At 45.5% G+C, this 15593-nt stretch overlaps 1 protein-coding gene across 1 annotated transcript; it reads right to left on the bottom strand.

Moving 5' to 3' along the window:
- Positions 1-6453: 6453 nt before the first annotated feature.
- Positions 6454-13205, bottom strand: PRR35 (proline rich 35). The gene is made up of 2 exons (XM_081839678.1): positions 11238-13205; positions 6454-9337 (listed from the first exon to the last, which is right to left on the bottom strand). Exons 1-2 carry the CDS (start codon positions 12872-12874, stop codon positions 8404-8406), a joined length of 2571 nt encoding a protein of 856 aa, XP_081695804.1. The 5' UTR covers positions 12875-13205; the 3' UTR covers positions 6454-8403.
- Between the last annotated feature and the right edge of the window lie 2388 nt (positions 13206-15593).

Below are 15593 nucleotides of genomic sequence, written 5' to 3'. Positions count from 1 at the left end.
ATTTGGAATAGTCATCGCAGGGTAATCCATGGAGAAAGAAATGGATTATTTTTTTAACGTGGAATAAATTTATGAGTGGTTTTCTCAAATCATTTTTAATTCAATTTTTCAGTTCTCCCTCATTTGAGCATCATAGGGCTTTGTGGTGGTTTAAATATAATAATAAAAATCCTGACATTTTAGGAACAGGATTGTTTCCACACTAGAGTCTGTTAGCACTGCTGAGGCATGACTTTTCCACAACCAGCCAGGGGCAGAGCTAATATGGATGTTTTGCACTGCACGTAATATAGTGCAATATTATCCACCTTTGTCCCACCCCTGTGGCCATAAGTCTTCAGTAATGTTTACTCAGGGCAGGGGACCCCGGTCCAGCAAATGGCCCACCATCTCTTTGAGGCAAACAGTGTGCTTCAAACGTGCTTTAAAGGTATGCAGCACTTTGTATACAGCCTAGAGAACATCTTTCATCCCAACAGCCAGGGTGGTTCATATCCCTATGCAGCCATCAAGTTTCCTAGGTGACTTTGGCCAGTACCTCTCTCACAGACTAAACCTACCTTATGAGGTTGTTGTGAAGATAAAATGGGTGGTGGTGGTGGTGGTGAGAACCATGTATGGCGCCTTAAGCTCCTTGGAAGAAGTGTAGGAGAGAAGTGTAAAAAAATGAGTTCTATACTGCAGGGGGAGAGAGGTTAATCCAGCCTTGGTCTTTTCTCCCTCCTGCACCTGCTCTGAGGTACCTCCAGATAATCAGTTTTTTGTGAGAGGGATTCGGTCACATACTGTAAATTTAGGTTTGTGCAATTAAAGTGGATTAAAGCACTCTCTTGCAACAAATCCACTTTTTAAAGGTTGTTTTGTGGTTAGGAAAGTGCTGAAGAAAGTGTGGAACAACAAGTAAATTGATGGAAAGATGTATAACCTCTACACAAATTCAGGATGCGCACGCCTTGTCTTATAATCGTACCCCCCAATGGATCAGAACAAATGCTGAATAAAGAACAGACACTGTATAACCTCCACATAAACTTTGAGCAAGCAGTTCAGGATGAATGCTCAATAAACAATGGTCGGGGGGAGCCCAAGGTTTTCCTCTGCCTTTGCCCTTCTCATTTGACCCATTTGTCCACCACAGAGACCCAAATGCAAACATGAGACAGGTGCTCTTGTTGGTATGGGAGACTGGGACAAGGCAAGCTTCCTTCTTCGTTCACCTGAGACCAACTCAGATGCCTATCAGCTGGGCTGTACCATAAAGGAGAAGTAATGGCTGACTATCAGATTTCCTTAGGTTGACCAAATAACCATGTAATGTGGCTGGCACTGGAGCAAGCATGGTGTCCTCAGGGTATGATCTGAGCCACGATAAGTCTTGCAAGTCGCTCAACTCCTATCCAATTATCTAAACACAAAGGTAAACACTTTGCTTTTTGAACTTGAAATCTGATCGCCTCGCTCCACGCTCTCTCCTCCAGTTCATTAGCAGGAAAGGTTCTTCCTCCTCCATTGTTTCATTTGCCCAGCAGCTATGTTGTTGCTGTTCTCAGAAAACCTTTTTTTTTAGTATTCATATCAGTATTACTATTGTTACTAGTTAAGAGCAAGGAGTCCAGGCGTGGAGGTGCTTTGCTGTTCCACATCTTCTTACTGACTTACCGGGTGACCTTGGTAAAGTTGTCTTGTGTTGGAGCCTGTGGGCCTCTCCTCCGGACACTTTTTGTGTGTGTATTCTGCAAACGCCATTGTGTGATCAATTGCACCATGTGTTGATGGCCACCTTATATAGTGATTATTATTCTTTAAAGCCAAGGGAGGTATCTACCCTGCCATGAATTGTGTGGATACAATAGAGCAGGGGAACTGCCATGAGATCTAATTTTAATTTTAATTTCTGTGGCAGGAGGGTACTTTTTTTGCCAAGATTGTGGCCAAGGAGGGAAAGCTGAACCATGCCCCCACTACTCTGCTACTTTTGTTCAGTAGGAAGAGGCATCAACAGGGTTCAAGGACACCTTCTGGGCAAAAGTACTCAAAGCAGGAACAGTGAGAGTCCCGAGGACCAGACAGAGAGACCTGAAGGGTCCCAGCTGGCCCCAAACCTGAGGTTCTCCATCCCACATGTAACATGTGCTTATGCCCTTCAAGAACAACAAAAGAATGAGATCCGACAAATGCAGCATGTGTAGCCTTACTGGTCACATGCAGTCAGGACAAGGTAGATCTTCTGGCCCGATTATCAGCTTTAAGCACCATGTGATTTTAAGACAATGATCAGTGGATCAGTCAGGTGCTGCTGCTATTTGGACTTGGAGTGAATCCAGGCTCTTTGCAGTAAACCAACAAAGGGCCAATGATTCAGAGAAAAGAGGCGATTGCCATCACCGGTTTAGGAAATACAGTGGTACCTCGGGTTACAGACACTTCAGGTTATAGACACTTCAGGTTACAGACTCCACTAACCTAGAAATAGTACCTCGGGTTAAGAACTTTACATCAGGATGAGAACAGAAATTGCGTGGTGGCCGCACAACAGTAGCGGGAGGCCCCATTAGCTAAAGTGGTACCTCAGGTTAAGAACAGTTTCAGGTTAAGAACGGACCTCCAGAACAAATTAAGTTCTTAACCCAAGGTACCACTGTAGTTAAAGGTAGATACAGTGGTGCCTCGCAAGACGAAATTAATCCGTTCCGTGAGGCTCTTCGTATAGCGATTTTTTCGTCTTGCGAAGCAAGCCCATTGACAGCTTAGCGGATTAGTGCTATTAGCGGTTTAGTGGCTTTTAGCGGATCAGCCGATAAGCGGCTTATCAGCGGATCAGCTGATAAGCGGCTTAGGGCTTAGGAAAAGGGGGGGGGGAGGGAAAAAACCCGCAGGAACTTGCAAGACATTTTCGTCTTGCGAAGCAAGCCCATAGGGAAATTCGTTTTGCGAAGTGCCTCCAAAATGGAAAACCCTTTCGTCTAGCGGGTTTTCCGTCTTGCGAGGCGTTCGTCTTGCGGGGCACCACTGTAGCTGTGTTGGTCTGCCGTAGTCGAAACAAAATAAAAAAATTCCTTCCAGTAGCACCTTAGAGACCAACTAAGTTTGTTATTGGTATGAGCTCACGGAAGCTCATACCAATAACAAACTTAGTTGGTCTCTAAGTGCTACTGGAAGGAATTTTTTTATTTTGTTTCGGTTTAGGAAAGACAGTAAAATTAATCTTAACCAGTGTTCTGCAGGGCTTAGGGTGAGAATGTGTTTCTAATAATGAGGCTTAGCCAAATATTAGACAAGTCTATTACCAAAGCTTTAACAGCTAAATGGCTACCATAGTGAAGGAACGTCCAAACATTTCAATGTGTTGGGAGTCCAACTGGGAGCTATTGGAGGGTGCTCTCACTCAGGCTTCCACCCAGCCAATTCTCTTTCGGGAGATTCCAGTCCCCAGTTGTCCATTCTGAACAGTCACTTAGCAATTTTGTGCCCACTAGTCACATCTGGTCTTCATTCAACTGTTTTCAGGGTTCCCCCTTAAGTAACAGAGACCAGCTCCATCAGTCATACTTGAACTTCTCTTTACAAGGACTACTATTGAACTTTTAAGAATTGGTAACCAGGTTTGCTCCCCCCACCCCCCCCATTTGTGTCATGCTGTTCAGGTGGTAAACCTGCAGGCAGTGACTGCCCATCTTGTTTTAATTGGCTGGTTGTAAGCTGTTCAGGTACAAGCTGGGTACAAATGCTCTAAATAAATTATATATATGGCCTGCTAATACCTCTCTCATGGGTGATGCTGTTTAGGCAACCCAAGCAAGACATAAACATAAGAAGGAGAGGGAATGATCCATGTTACTTCATTGCAGAGACTGCCTCTGCAACAATAACCCTAGCAAAGAGATCAGGCTATTCACTTCCACTCATTTTTTAAAATTTAATTTATTTATTTTTTACATTCTTTAGACCTGTGGACAATAAATAACACATAATACTCTTTATCCCACCCCCACCCCCCACCCCAGTGACATCCCTCCCCACAGCACCATACACTATAAATAAATAAATATAGCATGTATCATTTATTCACCAGTGTTTTGCCATTGACTTATGCACGAAGTGCAGTGGGGTGTTGCCCCAGCATTGGTGTTTGAGTGACTGTTGCATTTCATGGGTGATTGTGGTGGTGGTGGATGCTGTGATAGGAAGTGTGGGCAAACAAGACAATGTTGTGGCAAACTCTGGACGTGCCTCCTCTCACCCCAGCGTTTGGATGTTCACAGCTTAGCTTTTCAAATCGCGGAAATGTCCTCCTACATTAACATCGCTAGTAGAGCACTTTGCTGAAAGACAGTGTGGCCTCATCTGCACCACACGTTTAATAACAGTATTATAACACTTAAAACAGCCATGGCTTCAAAGAATCCTGAGAACTGTAGTTTCTGAAGTGTGCTGAGAGTTGTTAGGCGATTCCTTGTTCCCTTCAAAGAGCTGCAATTCTCAGAGTGGTTTAACAATCAATCCCTCTTTCCAGTAAACATTGGGAATTGTAGCTCTTTGAGGGGATATGGAATTGCCTAACAACTCTCAGCACCTTTAACAGACTACAGTTCCCAGGATTATTAGAGGGAAGTGGTTGTGCTTTAAATGTGAAGTGCAGATGGGGCCTATGTCATCCACTGTCAGCTTCCAGATTTTGTTGGAGGGCAATGGGGTGAGGGACCCCCAGCCTATGAGCATCATCAAGCCTCCCGCAAGCCATGTTCAGCTGCTCTCACCTGATGTCACATATTATGTCAGGTGTGAAGCAGGCAAAGGTGCAGCTTGGATGAACAAGTGCCTGCAAAGCCCCTTGCAAGCGTTTCTGAAGCACCAGCTATCATCTGATTGGGGAGTGCTTTTTTTGCAAAGCACACCATCAAAAATAGGTTACCTGGTGTCATTTTGATACCAGGTGATTGGCAGATGGGCAGTCCTACCTGCCTGTCAAATTTAGCCTCTGTGTCTGTAGACCTAAGGATCTAGCCCACAGGCTGAATGTAGCTTCTCATTCCTGGATTACACCTGGGATGCTGGAAGCTGGCCACAGGTTCCCCAACCCTGACCCATGTGATAACATTCAGCACACATTAAACTACTTCTGGGCTCTTGGCTTGGCATCCTTTCCTGCAGCTGTGATCCCTTATTTCTGTGCATTAGGTCAGAGAATATGGCAGGTCTTGCCTTTAGAAAGGCATTCCTAGCAAATGGTTGGACAGACAGACAGACAGACAGACAGACAGACACACACACACACACACACACACACACACACACAGAGCCCTGCTGTATTGGAAGAATGGTTCCTATTGTCCAGCATCCATGTCTTACAGTGGACAACCAAATGCCTCTGGAAAACCTAAAAGCAGGACTTAATAGTTATTGCTCCCTCACAGTGGGCATTCAGTGGTATACTACCACTGACTCCAGAGTCCAGAGGTTCTGTGTAGCCACCATGGAGCTAGGAGCTGAAAGTTGTTTGAGAAAGTTGCCCATGGTGCACATGTTTTTATCACTCTCCAAAACCTGCAAACCTCCTTTTTCGTGTCCAGAAGTGGAGGCCACAGCCCTGTAGCAAAGTGTCTGCTTGGTGTATGGAAGTCAGCAGGTTCAGTCCCTGGAAGCCACAGGTAGTAAGTAACCTTTTCCTATGGTTAATTTGATGATGAGGCTTTTGAGTTTTATCTGTGAGTTTTCCCCGACCTTCCTGCTTCTATGGTACAGCAAAAGCATTTTTATTTTTAGTGCCTGCCTTTACCATACTGTATTTATGGTTCCGATGAATGTTAAGCTGGCTTGGTGAATCTTTGAATGGTGAAGGCAGCAAAACAAAAATCCATTAAATTCATTAATTTGACATGTCTCGAAAAGACAATGGACTGAGATCTTGGAGAGCTGCTGTCAATCAAACCAGATAGTGCTTGGTCAGATGGGATAATGGTCCAGCTTGATGTAAGGCCACTTTTTGTGTATTTGTGTATCCCTGATATGATGTGCAAATGTCATCTCCCTCATGCTGCTACCAGCTCTCTAGAAACAAAAGAACAAAAAACCCAACCCTGTTGCCTACCTTGGATGAAGTTGCCAGCAGAGTGCATCCAGACTGTTGCTATTTTAGGGTGGGATTCAATCACATGCCAGCATATTCAGGATGTGCCATTATAGCTGATTGGGAGCTCATGCACAACAAACCTGCTTCCTCAAAGAATCAAGCTTATGTGTGATAAGGAAAGTGACCAGAAAGTGTGAAATGATACTTGCTTTTGTTGCAATGTCATCTAGCCTCCCTGTAAACAAATCAGGATGAATATTCAGTAAACAGGTCATCTGGAAATACCCACTGTGGATACAGCCTTGAATACAGTTCTGTTCCATAATAGTCTCTGCTGACAATTGAACCACATCGTTAGCTTGTGTTGTGTAAGTATGGTGTTCTTGTTTGTTTTGTTTTAAAGAAACGAAATGAAAGCAAAACTAGCAAACAGCTTCTGGCATTCTAGTGATGTAAACAACACTTCCGGCAAACTAACACATTATGGTAAACTCATATTCTTCTGTATGTAGGTAGCCGTGTAGGTCTGACGCAGTCAAAATAAATTAAAAAATTGTCCAGTAGCACCTTAGAGTCCAACTAAGTTTGTTCTGGGTATAAGCTTTTGTGTGCATGCACACTTTTTCAGATAAGTATCTGAAAGACAATACTGGACAATTTTTTAATTCATATTCTTCTGTGTGTAGAATAACTGCAATGTGTGCAGAATCCCTTATGGAGTAAGACACCATGCTGATGCCTTCACTGTCTTCACATGGTGTTCACTGCCTCCTCAGAACCATGGGCTAGGCCAAGAAAACTCCCTTCCCTCCTGAAATCTCAAAATGCTGCCATCTCCCAGGGCACTGTGCAGAGATAGAAAACCTGTGACCTTCCAGATGTTGCTGGACCCCCAACAATCAGAGTCCTGGACTCCTTCGGGAGGTTGTGGATTCTCCTTCACTGGAGGTTTTTAAGCAGAGGTTGGATGGCCATCTATCATGGATGCATTGCAGGGGGTTGGACTCGATAACCCTTGGAAGGCCCTCCCAACTCTTATGATTCTAATAACAATGGAAGGCCACAAGTCCCCATCCACCATCCCTATCATAGGACTGCATAAAGACAAGCGGTAATTTTGAACACTGTCACTTCTTTAAGCAGATGGGAGGGCTGGGGAATTGTGATGGGATCCTTTGCTTCCTTGCGCCCTGTCTAAACTACAAGCTTGTGTCAGTTCTATACCAGTTTCAGTGGCTTGGTTTCCAGCAAAGAATCCCTGGAAAGTGTTGCTTGGTGTGAATTCTATTGGAGCTAAAATTCAGGGATGCTGAATCTATAACCTTCCAGATATTTTTGGGCTACCGTTCCCGTCATCCCTACCCATCAGTCATGCTGGCTGGGGTTGATGAGAGCTGGTGTCCAACAACATTGGAGGAACTCCAATTTCCCAATCCCGTGTAACTCCTTTCATAAAACTATAGGGACAGGACAGGGAATGATGCTTAAACCAGTTTAACAATTGAAGCTGTGACGTAGAAAGATAACCACTTATCTGAATATTGTCAGGAAAGGGAAGCTTTTAAAATTCACATGAAGAAAAGAATTGTGCTTTTTAGTTGTGCTAGCAATGCTGGTGACAAGCTTCCCCAACATTTTCCAGTACTAAACCAGTAAGTAAGTACACACAAAACAGTGCCATACCACATTAAACAGTCACAGCTTCCCCCAAAGATTCCTGGAAACTTTAGATTGTTAAGGGTGCTGAGAATTGCTGAGATCCCTATTCCCTTCACAGGGTTATATTTCCCAGAGTGGTTTAACAGTCAATCCCTTTCCCCAAGGAACTATGGGAGTTGTAGCTCTGTGAGGGGAATAGGGATCTCCTAAGTAAGCTCCCTACAAACTCTGTGGAACCCAATCCATATGACTGCTTAATAAACAGGTAATCTGGAAGCGAGCCTTATCAGAAAATGTATCTCGCTTAGCTGATAAGGGAGGAAATGGGGCAGATCCCCTTCTTACACATGTCCTTGCAAAAGGCGTTGATCTCATTTGCTCCCCAACCATCTCCAGGTCTGCAGTTTGGGGACATAATGAGAGGAGGACTTACAGGTGTGGATGGGACTTTCCAAATGCAGCTCCATTTCATAAATATCTGAAAAGGGGATGCTATATGATCCACCTGGACTCCATGGCAGAAAGTTCAAGAGGCCATTGTGATGGGTAGGGCACCTTCCAGACCTCAAAGCCTTTTTCGACTGTTTGTTGGAGTTGGCGGGAAGAGTGTGAAAAGGGAGTTTTGTGGGCAGGGGACATGTCGAAGCGCTCTGGGCAAGTGCAGACAGAGAGGATCACGGGTCTGTGTTTATAGGACTGTGGATGCACACCCTGTCTGTCTCGTTTGGCAGACCACACGACAGGGAGCGTGGGATGGCTCGACACCCCATTGTTGGGATGTCTTCGGTCACAGGAAGTGGTGGGCCTTGGTTGGGGTTGGGTCTCCCATCTGTGCACAGCAGGACACTGGAGTCTGCCTCACACTTGGTGGTACGGCTGTAATAGGGCTCCATCACATGCCTGAGTTCTAGTGGGACAGTAAGTGGGAGCACCTCGGCTTTGATGACGGCTCCCAGGTGGGTGTCTGAAGAGGAGCTTCTCCGGAGAGCCTCTGAATGACTCATTTTGATCAACAGGTCAATGGTTTTGTTCTCTGTCTCAACAAGACGATCAGATGCCTCATCCTCTTCGCTAGCTTCACCCACCACCAAGCATCTATTGATGGAACCTGGATCTTTGTCATAGACCTTCCCAACACCAAGGGCATCCTTGGGTTCCTTCTTGTCCTGGTATCCTTTCTCCAAACCTTTTGACGACCTTTTCACCGAGAGATCCAAAGGGCCCTCACTGGGCTTGGCTGCCTTCTCCAGCGCTTGATGGATATGGAACAGTTCCTGCCGGATTTTGATTAGCTGGTCCCTTAGCTGCTTCTGTGCTGGGCTGTCCTCTTTGGCCAGGTCTGAGAGCTTCTTCTCCACATCCTGATACTCCTCTAAAGTTTTGGACAAGTCACCAATGAGCACTGTTGTTGCCTCTGGGTCTCTCAGGTCAACAGTTGCAGCTTCTGCTTTGCTTGGCTTGAGAAGTAGGTGGTCCGAAGGTGTAATTATGGGGGATAAAATGTCAGAGCCCCCAATCTTTTCCTGGTCCTCAGGTGGGCAGGCATGGAGTTCTACGTGCCAATGGTCCAGAGACTTTGAGGGTTGCATAGGGGCAGCTCTCAAACTGCTAAAGGTAGAGGGACAAAAAACAGACAGGGTGGAAGAGAACTGTTAATGAAGCAGGGCAAAAAAACAGAACATCTAAGGTAAAATAAGATCTCTCTGGTTTGGTTGAATGAGTTTGCAAGGGGCACTTCCAGATTGTAACTATTCTTGGGTGGGAATCAAGTTGAAAAATTTAAATTGATTTGCCATTACTCTTTGTTTTGTGTTTTTTTCTGAAAGAGCACATTTTTTTTGTACCATTGCCACTTTTATTGTACAATATTTACATTCTGAAGTGTCTTCCAATTCTGAGCTACAATTGCTTCTGCAACCGAGAGTAAATGGACTCAATAGCTCTTTATGATTAATGTCTAAATTTCTATCCAGAAACACAGTGTTGGAGATGGATGTTGGTCCAGTGTTGGTGTCCTGGCATACCACCTTCCCAGACTCTTGCACCTGGGGCAGTCCTACCACATGTACTGACCAAACCTCACCCTCTCCAACATATAGGAGAAGCCTTAGGGTTCAGCAAGGATAACTTCCTTGGTGCCAAATACCACTTTGGTAATATTTTCAATGACAGCTCCCTAGTAGCAGATGTTGTTTTGTATAGTGGCTTAGCCACAGGGTATTGCAACTTTTCATTTCCATGTATTCTTCAACAACCCTACCACCACCATTGCAATGAACATTTCTTATAAGGGCAGCGAGAGGAACATCATATAAGATTACATGATCTTGGCTATTTAACTAGCAATCTTTCTGATTTGTGTGCAGGGAGATTAGATTACGTTGCATCAAAGCAAGTATCACCCCACACCTACCAGTGCAGCTTCCCAGTCACTTTCCTTATTGTAATCTTTGGGGACGTGGGTTTGTTCTGCAAGAGCTCCCAAGCAACTCCCAATCAGCTTTAATGGCATCATCTTCATTTGCCAGTATGTGATTGATTCCTAGCCAAATACCACAGCAGCCTGAAGACATGCCCACAGACTTTTTGTGATAAGGAAAGTGACAGAAAAATGTACTGGACAGCAGGGAGATAAAAATGGCTCAACTTCATCTAACATGCTCAGAAATAAATTGAGATGAATGCTCAGTAAATGGCTGGTGCCATCCAACCTCCCATCAGACCCTGTGCAAACAAATCGAGATGAATGCTCAAGGAACAGGCTGTCTGGAAGTAACCAATGTGTCTGGTGGGCGGGAAGATACATGGTTGCCCGTTGCAAAACAGAGTAGGCAGTAACAGCCTGAATGGCCAAAGTGGCCTGACTGCATCATGTGTTCCAAACAACTCTAAGCTTTGCTTTAACAAGTCTCTGGTCTGTGTGCCCATCACTCAGCATCAGGCCTGGACTCTGCAGCAGCCTGTTAAAATAAAGGTCCCTAGCTTGATAACCCCGGATGTAACCTAATCTCATTCCCCACTTTATATTTGTATGTATACATATTGAGGAATATTCATTTTAAAAAAGTAAAGAAAAATTGCTTGCAAAGCTATAGAGCAGGAGTGGGAACCTAATTCAGCTCAGGGGCCACATTCACTTCCAAGCAACTTTCCAGAGGCCACATGCCCATTTGCGACCAGAGGCAAAAGTGAGTGGAGCAATGGAAGTGAATGTTATCTTTGTACACTGGGCTTCTTTTACATATACACACACCTGCCTCTCCTCCAGCCGTGCAATCAGAGTTCAAGGAAACATCCCAGCCAGGCAAAAAGGCTCAAGGATGGTATGAAGTAGGGCTGCTGAGGGGTGTGGCCTGGAGAGAGGGGGTGTGACAGGAGAATCCTAAGAGCCAGACAGAGAGGCTTGGTGGGCTGCATTTGGCCCCTGAGTCTGAGATTCCCCATTCCTGCCACACAGGATATCTTATGAAGCATGTATTAGGGATGGAGGCTATGTAGCGCATCATACCTGGCCTGGTATGTGACTTTTGCAGGAGTCAGTACATCAGGGCCTACAAAATCAAGGCCGTTCCCTGCAAATTTCCTCTTCAGGTTGCTGTGGTTGGTCCCTCCACTATCCAAGCAAGTGGCCATGGGTAGTTCTGCCTTCCTGACACTATTGGGGAGAAGGGCGGCCCCCTCTTTTAAACCCGCAATGCTCCGGTAGGCGTCAGGGACTGGCTTTCTGCACAGGCTGTTGACACCCAGGAAAGAACCGCTCTCCTTCTCACGGAGCAGCCATTTCTCCTCTTCAGCTTGGAGCAGCAATGCTTTGTGGCTTGTTTCTGGAGGAGGCGGCTCTTCCCGGAACCCTTTCACCCAAGGATGGCCGGTCTTCAGCACTGGCACCTTTAACAGGCCAGCTTTGGGGGGCTCTGTGGGGGTTTTGGCCTGGGGAGGAGCAGGCATGGCAGCTGCAGGCTGTTGCTGGGCCTCAGGCTTGGCGGCGGCCATCTTGTTTTCTGCTGAACCAAAAGAATGCTCGAAGAGGAGCGGGTAGTAGAAGCGGGGCAGGAAGGCCGACCTCTCGGGGTTCTGCAGGGGCTGGAAATGAGCAGAATGGGGGTGCATCAGCTGGGCAGTGGAGGCCAGGAAAGGCAGCTGGGTCAGGTGGGAGTGTGGCGTGGTGCTGCTGGTCACAGAAGGGCTGAGATAAGAGAAGAGGTTGGGATTCAATGGATAGTTGATCCCCAGCAAAGAGAGGTTGAGGCTCTGGGGTTCATGGTATTCACCGTATGCCGGAGGAGGATAACAGGGGATGATGTTGCCATCAGGAGACAGCGTTGGGACCTCGCCGGCGCCTCTCCTTTGCCCATTGGCTACTAGCTTCCATTGTTCCATCAGGACCCCGCCAGTCCCAGGACACTTTTTGGGCACTTTGCAATGCTTTGGTTTGGCTTCTAACTCCAGAGGGGAAGGCGGTTCTTTCCCCTTCACTACGTGCTTCTTCAAGGAGAAGACGTCCGTGATGATGAAGTCCGGTGTGGGGTCTTTGCAAGGCTTATCCCTCTTATTTTTAAACCGGAAGAGCAAAGTGTTCATGTCAGGCTCTGCCGAGTCCTCCCTAGCAGGGCTGGCCTCTTTCGCCTTCTCCTTCTTCTCCCCGGAGTCCATGTCCTGCAGCAGCCCAGACAGCTCCTCCTCTTCCTCCTCCTCCTCCTCTTGGAACTGGTTGGTTTCATCACTCATCCTTTCCGAGGCCAAGTCTTCAGTCCCTGCAAGTTTGTCTCCGCCACTCTCTCTGTCCGCTGCCTGCTTGTGGTTTGTGGTTCCACTGGCCCCTGAGGTGCGCATTTCAGGCTCATCAGGCCTCCCGCGAGTCCGCGAAGCCTCTGTAGCATGCAGGAGCCGGAGATCCGGGTGGAGGAGGTTGCCCTTCTTATAGGGCCAGTCCGACTCGATGAGCAGCGAGAGGGAGTTTTTGCACAGGCTGTACTTCATGTGGTTGTAAAGGTGGGATTTCTCCATGCAGGTGAAAGGGCATTGGAAGCACTTGTAGTTATAGGGCTTCCCCCATGGCCTGGGAATGTAGTGGGGTTTCTTGGGCTTGCGTTCTTTGTGCTTGTAGACCGAGGCCAGCTTACAGCCCGCTTCTTCCTTTGACATGGCTGCCCCCAACAACCCAGATCTCAAGTTATGGGGTGTGGGGCTCAAGGCATCCACGCCCGACGGCTCACCTTGCTGGAACCACAGCACAATCTGGAAAGAGAGAGAGCACGAAGATGCATTAATAGACAATGAGCAAAAATGTATAAATTTAAATCAAATAAGTGTTGGAAATGTAAAGAGAAAGGAGGTTTTTTTTATTATATGTGGTGGTCTTGTAGTAAGGTTAAAGCTTACTGGGAAATGATATATAATGAAATGAAAAGGATGTTTAAAATAATCTTTGTTAAAAAAAGCCCAGAAGTTTTTCTTTTGGTAATTATAGGGACAGAACTACGTAAAATGTATGGAAACTTATTCATGTACGCGACTACAGCAGCAAGAATGTTACTCGCCCAAACATGGAAAGAATCAGAAGTCCCAGCAAAGGAAGAATGGATACAAAAACGTACGGAATATGCAGAAATGGTGAAACTTACCAGAAGAATAAGAAATCAATATAACAAACTTTTTATAAAAGAATGGAAATGGTTTATTGAATATTTACAGATAAATTGTAAACGGATAATATCATTGGCAGGATTATTGTAATAACCTGCAGTTTTATGAGAGTATATATTTGAAGCAGATGAATAAATGAGCAAATTAAGTTAATTTGGATATGCAGATGATATTAAAAATAAATTCACTGGAAAATGTGGGCTTTAGCTCAGCAGAAGAACATTTGTACTGCACACAGAAGGTCCAGGTTCAATCCCCAGCATCTCCCAGTAGGGCTGGGAATGTTCCCAGTATGAAACCCCAGAGAGCCACTGCCAGTCAGTGTAGACAAAACTGACCTAGATGGACCAATGGTCTGACTCTGTATAAGACACCTTCCTGTGTTCCTGTCATCTCACACACCCTAGTAATGTTTCACATTAAAAGGTGCATGATGCAGCATCTGTGTGTATGGAGTACAGTGGCATCGCCCACTTTTCTTACTTATTTCATATATATATATGGTCATATCCAACTCAGTCCTATTTCCTGTTCCTCAGAGATTGATTCATGCACAGCCTGAAATCGTAGCTGGGGAACTGGACTCCTCTCTCCTCTGCAAACACAGTTTGCAGGTCAGATGCTCAGAAACATTTGCTCTTCATGTGCCTGAGGCAGCCTCAGAAATATTCACAGGCAGACCAGGACTGGTTATTCAGTTCTGGCACACTTCTGCTGTTCCCCTTCTGTGCTAGACTGAAAAATCCCCCAGTGCACTCTCCCTGGGAAGGGGGGGGGGCAGCAGGAATTTGTGCTGAAGCACAACCACTATGGAGAGAACAGAATATTGGACTAGATCAGCCTTTGGTCTCAACCAGCAGAGCCATCCTTATCACATAGGAACTGCGCCTGGAGAGACTTCTAATGAATCGTAGTTAGCATTGACTGGGGCTGCTTGCTCCATTTTGGCACACTCCCACTGTCCTCTCCCTTCTGTGCTAAATGGAAATGTTTGAAGCGCTTCATATTTGCTGCCTGTTAGTCTTATAACAGCCCTGTAAGGTAGGGGAATAAATTAGATTTAGTTCTCCTCGGAAGGTCCGATTGATATTTTCTGAAATAATTTTAAAACCAAAGCACAGCCACCTTTCGACATTCACACTTTACTAAACTTTGCACTGCAGTTCTCCAGCCACACAGTGGGTACAAAAATGCACTTTCATGGGTAAAATATGCATAAAAATGCACTAATTGAAAATAACCAGAGAGGGGATATTTTGCAAGAATGTGCATATTTGGGAAGAATTGCATACAAACTCATGCATGTTGTGAGAGATCTGAGTCAGATGCTGATGAATTTTCACGCCGTAAAAACAACAACAACATGCAAACTGATGTGAAAACGTGGACAGCATTGTGTTTTTATTATACAATGAGTGAAAGAGAGAAGGATAGGGAGGGAGAACTTGAAAGAAACCAAAATTGGCAGATTTGCCCCTCTCGAAAAGTAGGACAATGTTATTAGCGCATAGCAGATGAAGTTATTTGTGTGTTTGGATGTGTATATGAGAGAAATTTGAGCTGCCATTCTGGGTTTGTGGGGAGTTAAAATTTGCCCTTCTGTCTTTTCTGACTAAAAAGCTGCGGGTTTTTTAAAATCTGTTTTGGAAAAACTTGCAGGCACCAACACAACTTTTCCTAATGGGCAAGTAGCTGTTTGGGAAGGGAACTTATATTGGGAAAGTGGCACTGGAGGAACTGGTTAAATGCCCTCTTCTGTCAGTGCTGTGGTCCTAATCTGAATCCTCCCCACCCCAGTTGCTTTTTACAAAAAAACAAACCCCAAAACCAGAAAGCGGGGAGATCGGATCATAGATCTCCTCTAGTTTGGTAGCCAGAGATTACAGCTTGCCCTAAAACAGGCATGGGACTGATTTTTCAGCCCGAAGACCACAAAAACGGGTGGCACAATCAATATAAATGTTACCTTTATACAGTAGGCTAGTTTCTACACATTCATGGGGTAGTGTGCTGCCTAGGCTGATTTTGAACTCTCAGTAACAGTTCACAGCCCCTTTTCAAGGCTATCTGTGGCCTCTCAGTGCCGGGCAAGGTTTTGCAGAGTAAATTTATGCACAGTACAAAGTAGAACCATTTTAGCAAGCTGCAACAGGGAGGTTCTGGGGTGTGACCCCCAGCCCCAATCCTGACCTCTGGTGTCTTGATTTTTCACTGGCAA

Source organism: Podarcis erhardii (genome assembly GCF_964252035.2).
Source record: "Podarcis erhardii genome assembly, chromosome: 14".
NCBI lineage: Eukaryota > Metazoa > Chordata > Lepidosauria > Squamata > Lacertidae > Podarcis > Podarcis erhardii.
Note: the sequence above shows the minus strand (reverse complement) of the source record. Positions and strands in the feature narration are given on the sequence as shown.

Coding starts and splice junctions, on each gene's coding strand:
- PRR35 (XM_081839678.1), bottom strand. CDS start 12,874: ATGTCAAAGGAAGAAGCGGGCTGTAAGCTGGCCTCGGTCTACAAGCAC. Junction 9,338..11,237: donor AAAGTCACATACCAGGCCAG/GTATGATGCGCT, acceptor CTCTACCTTTAG/CAGTTTGAGAGCTGCCCCTA.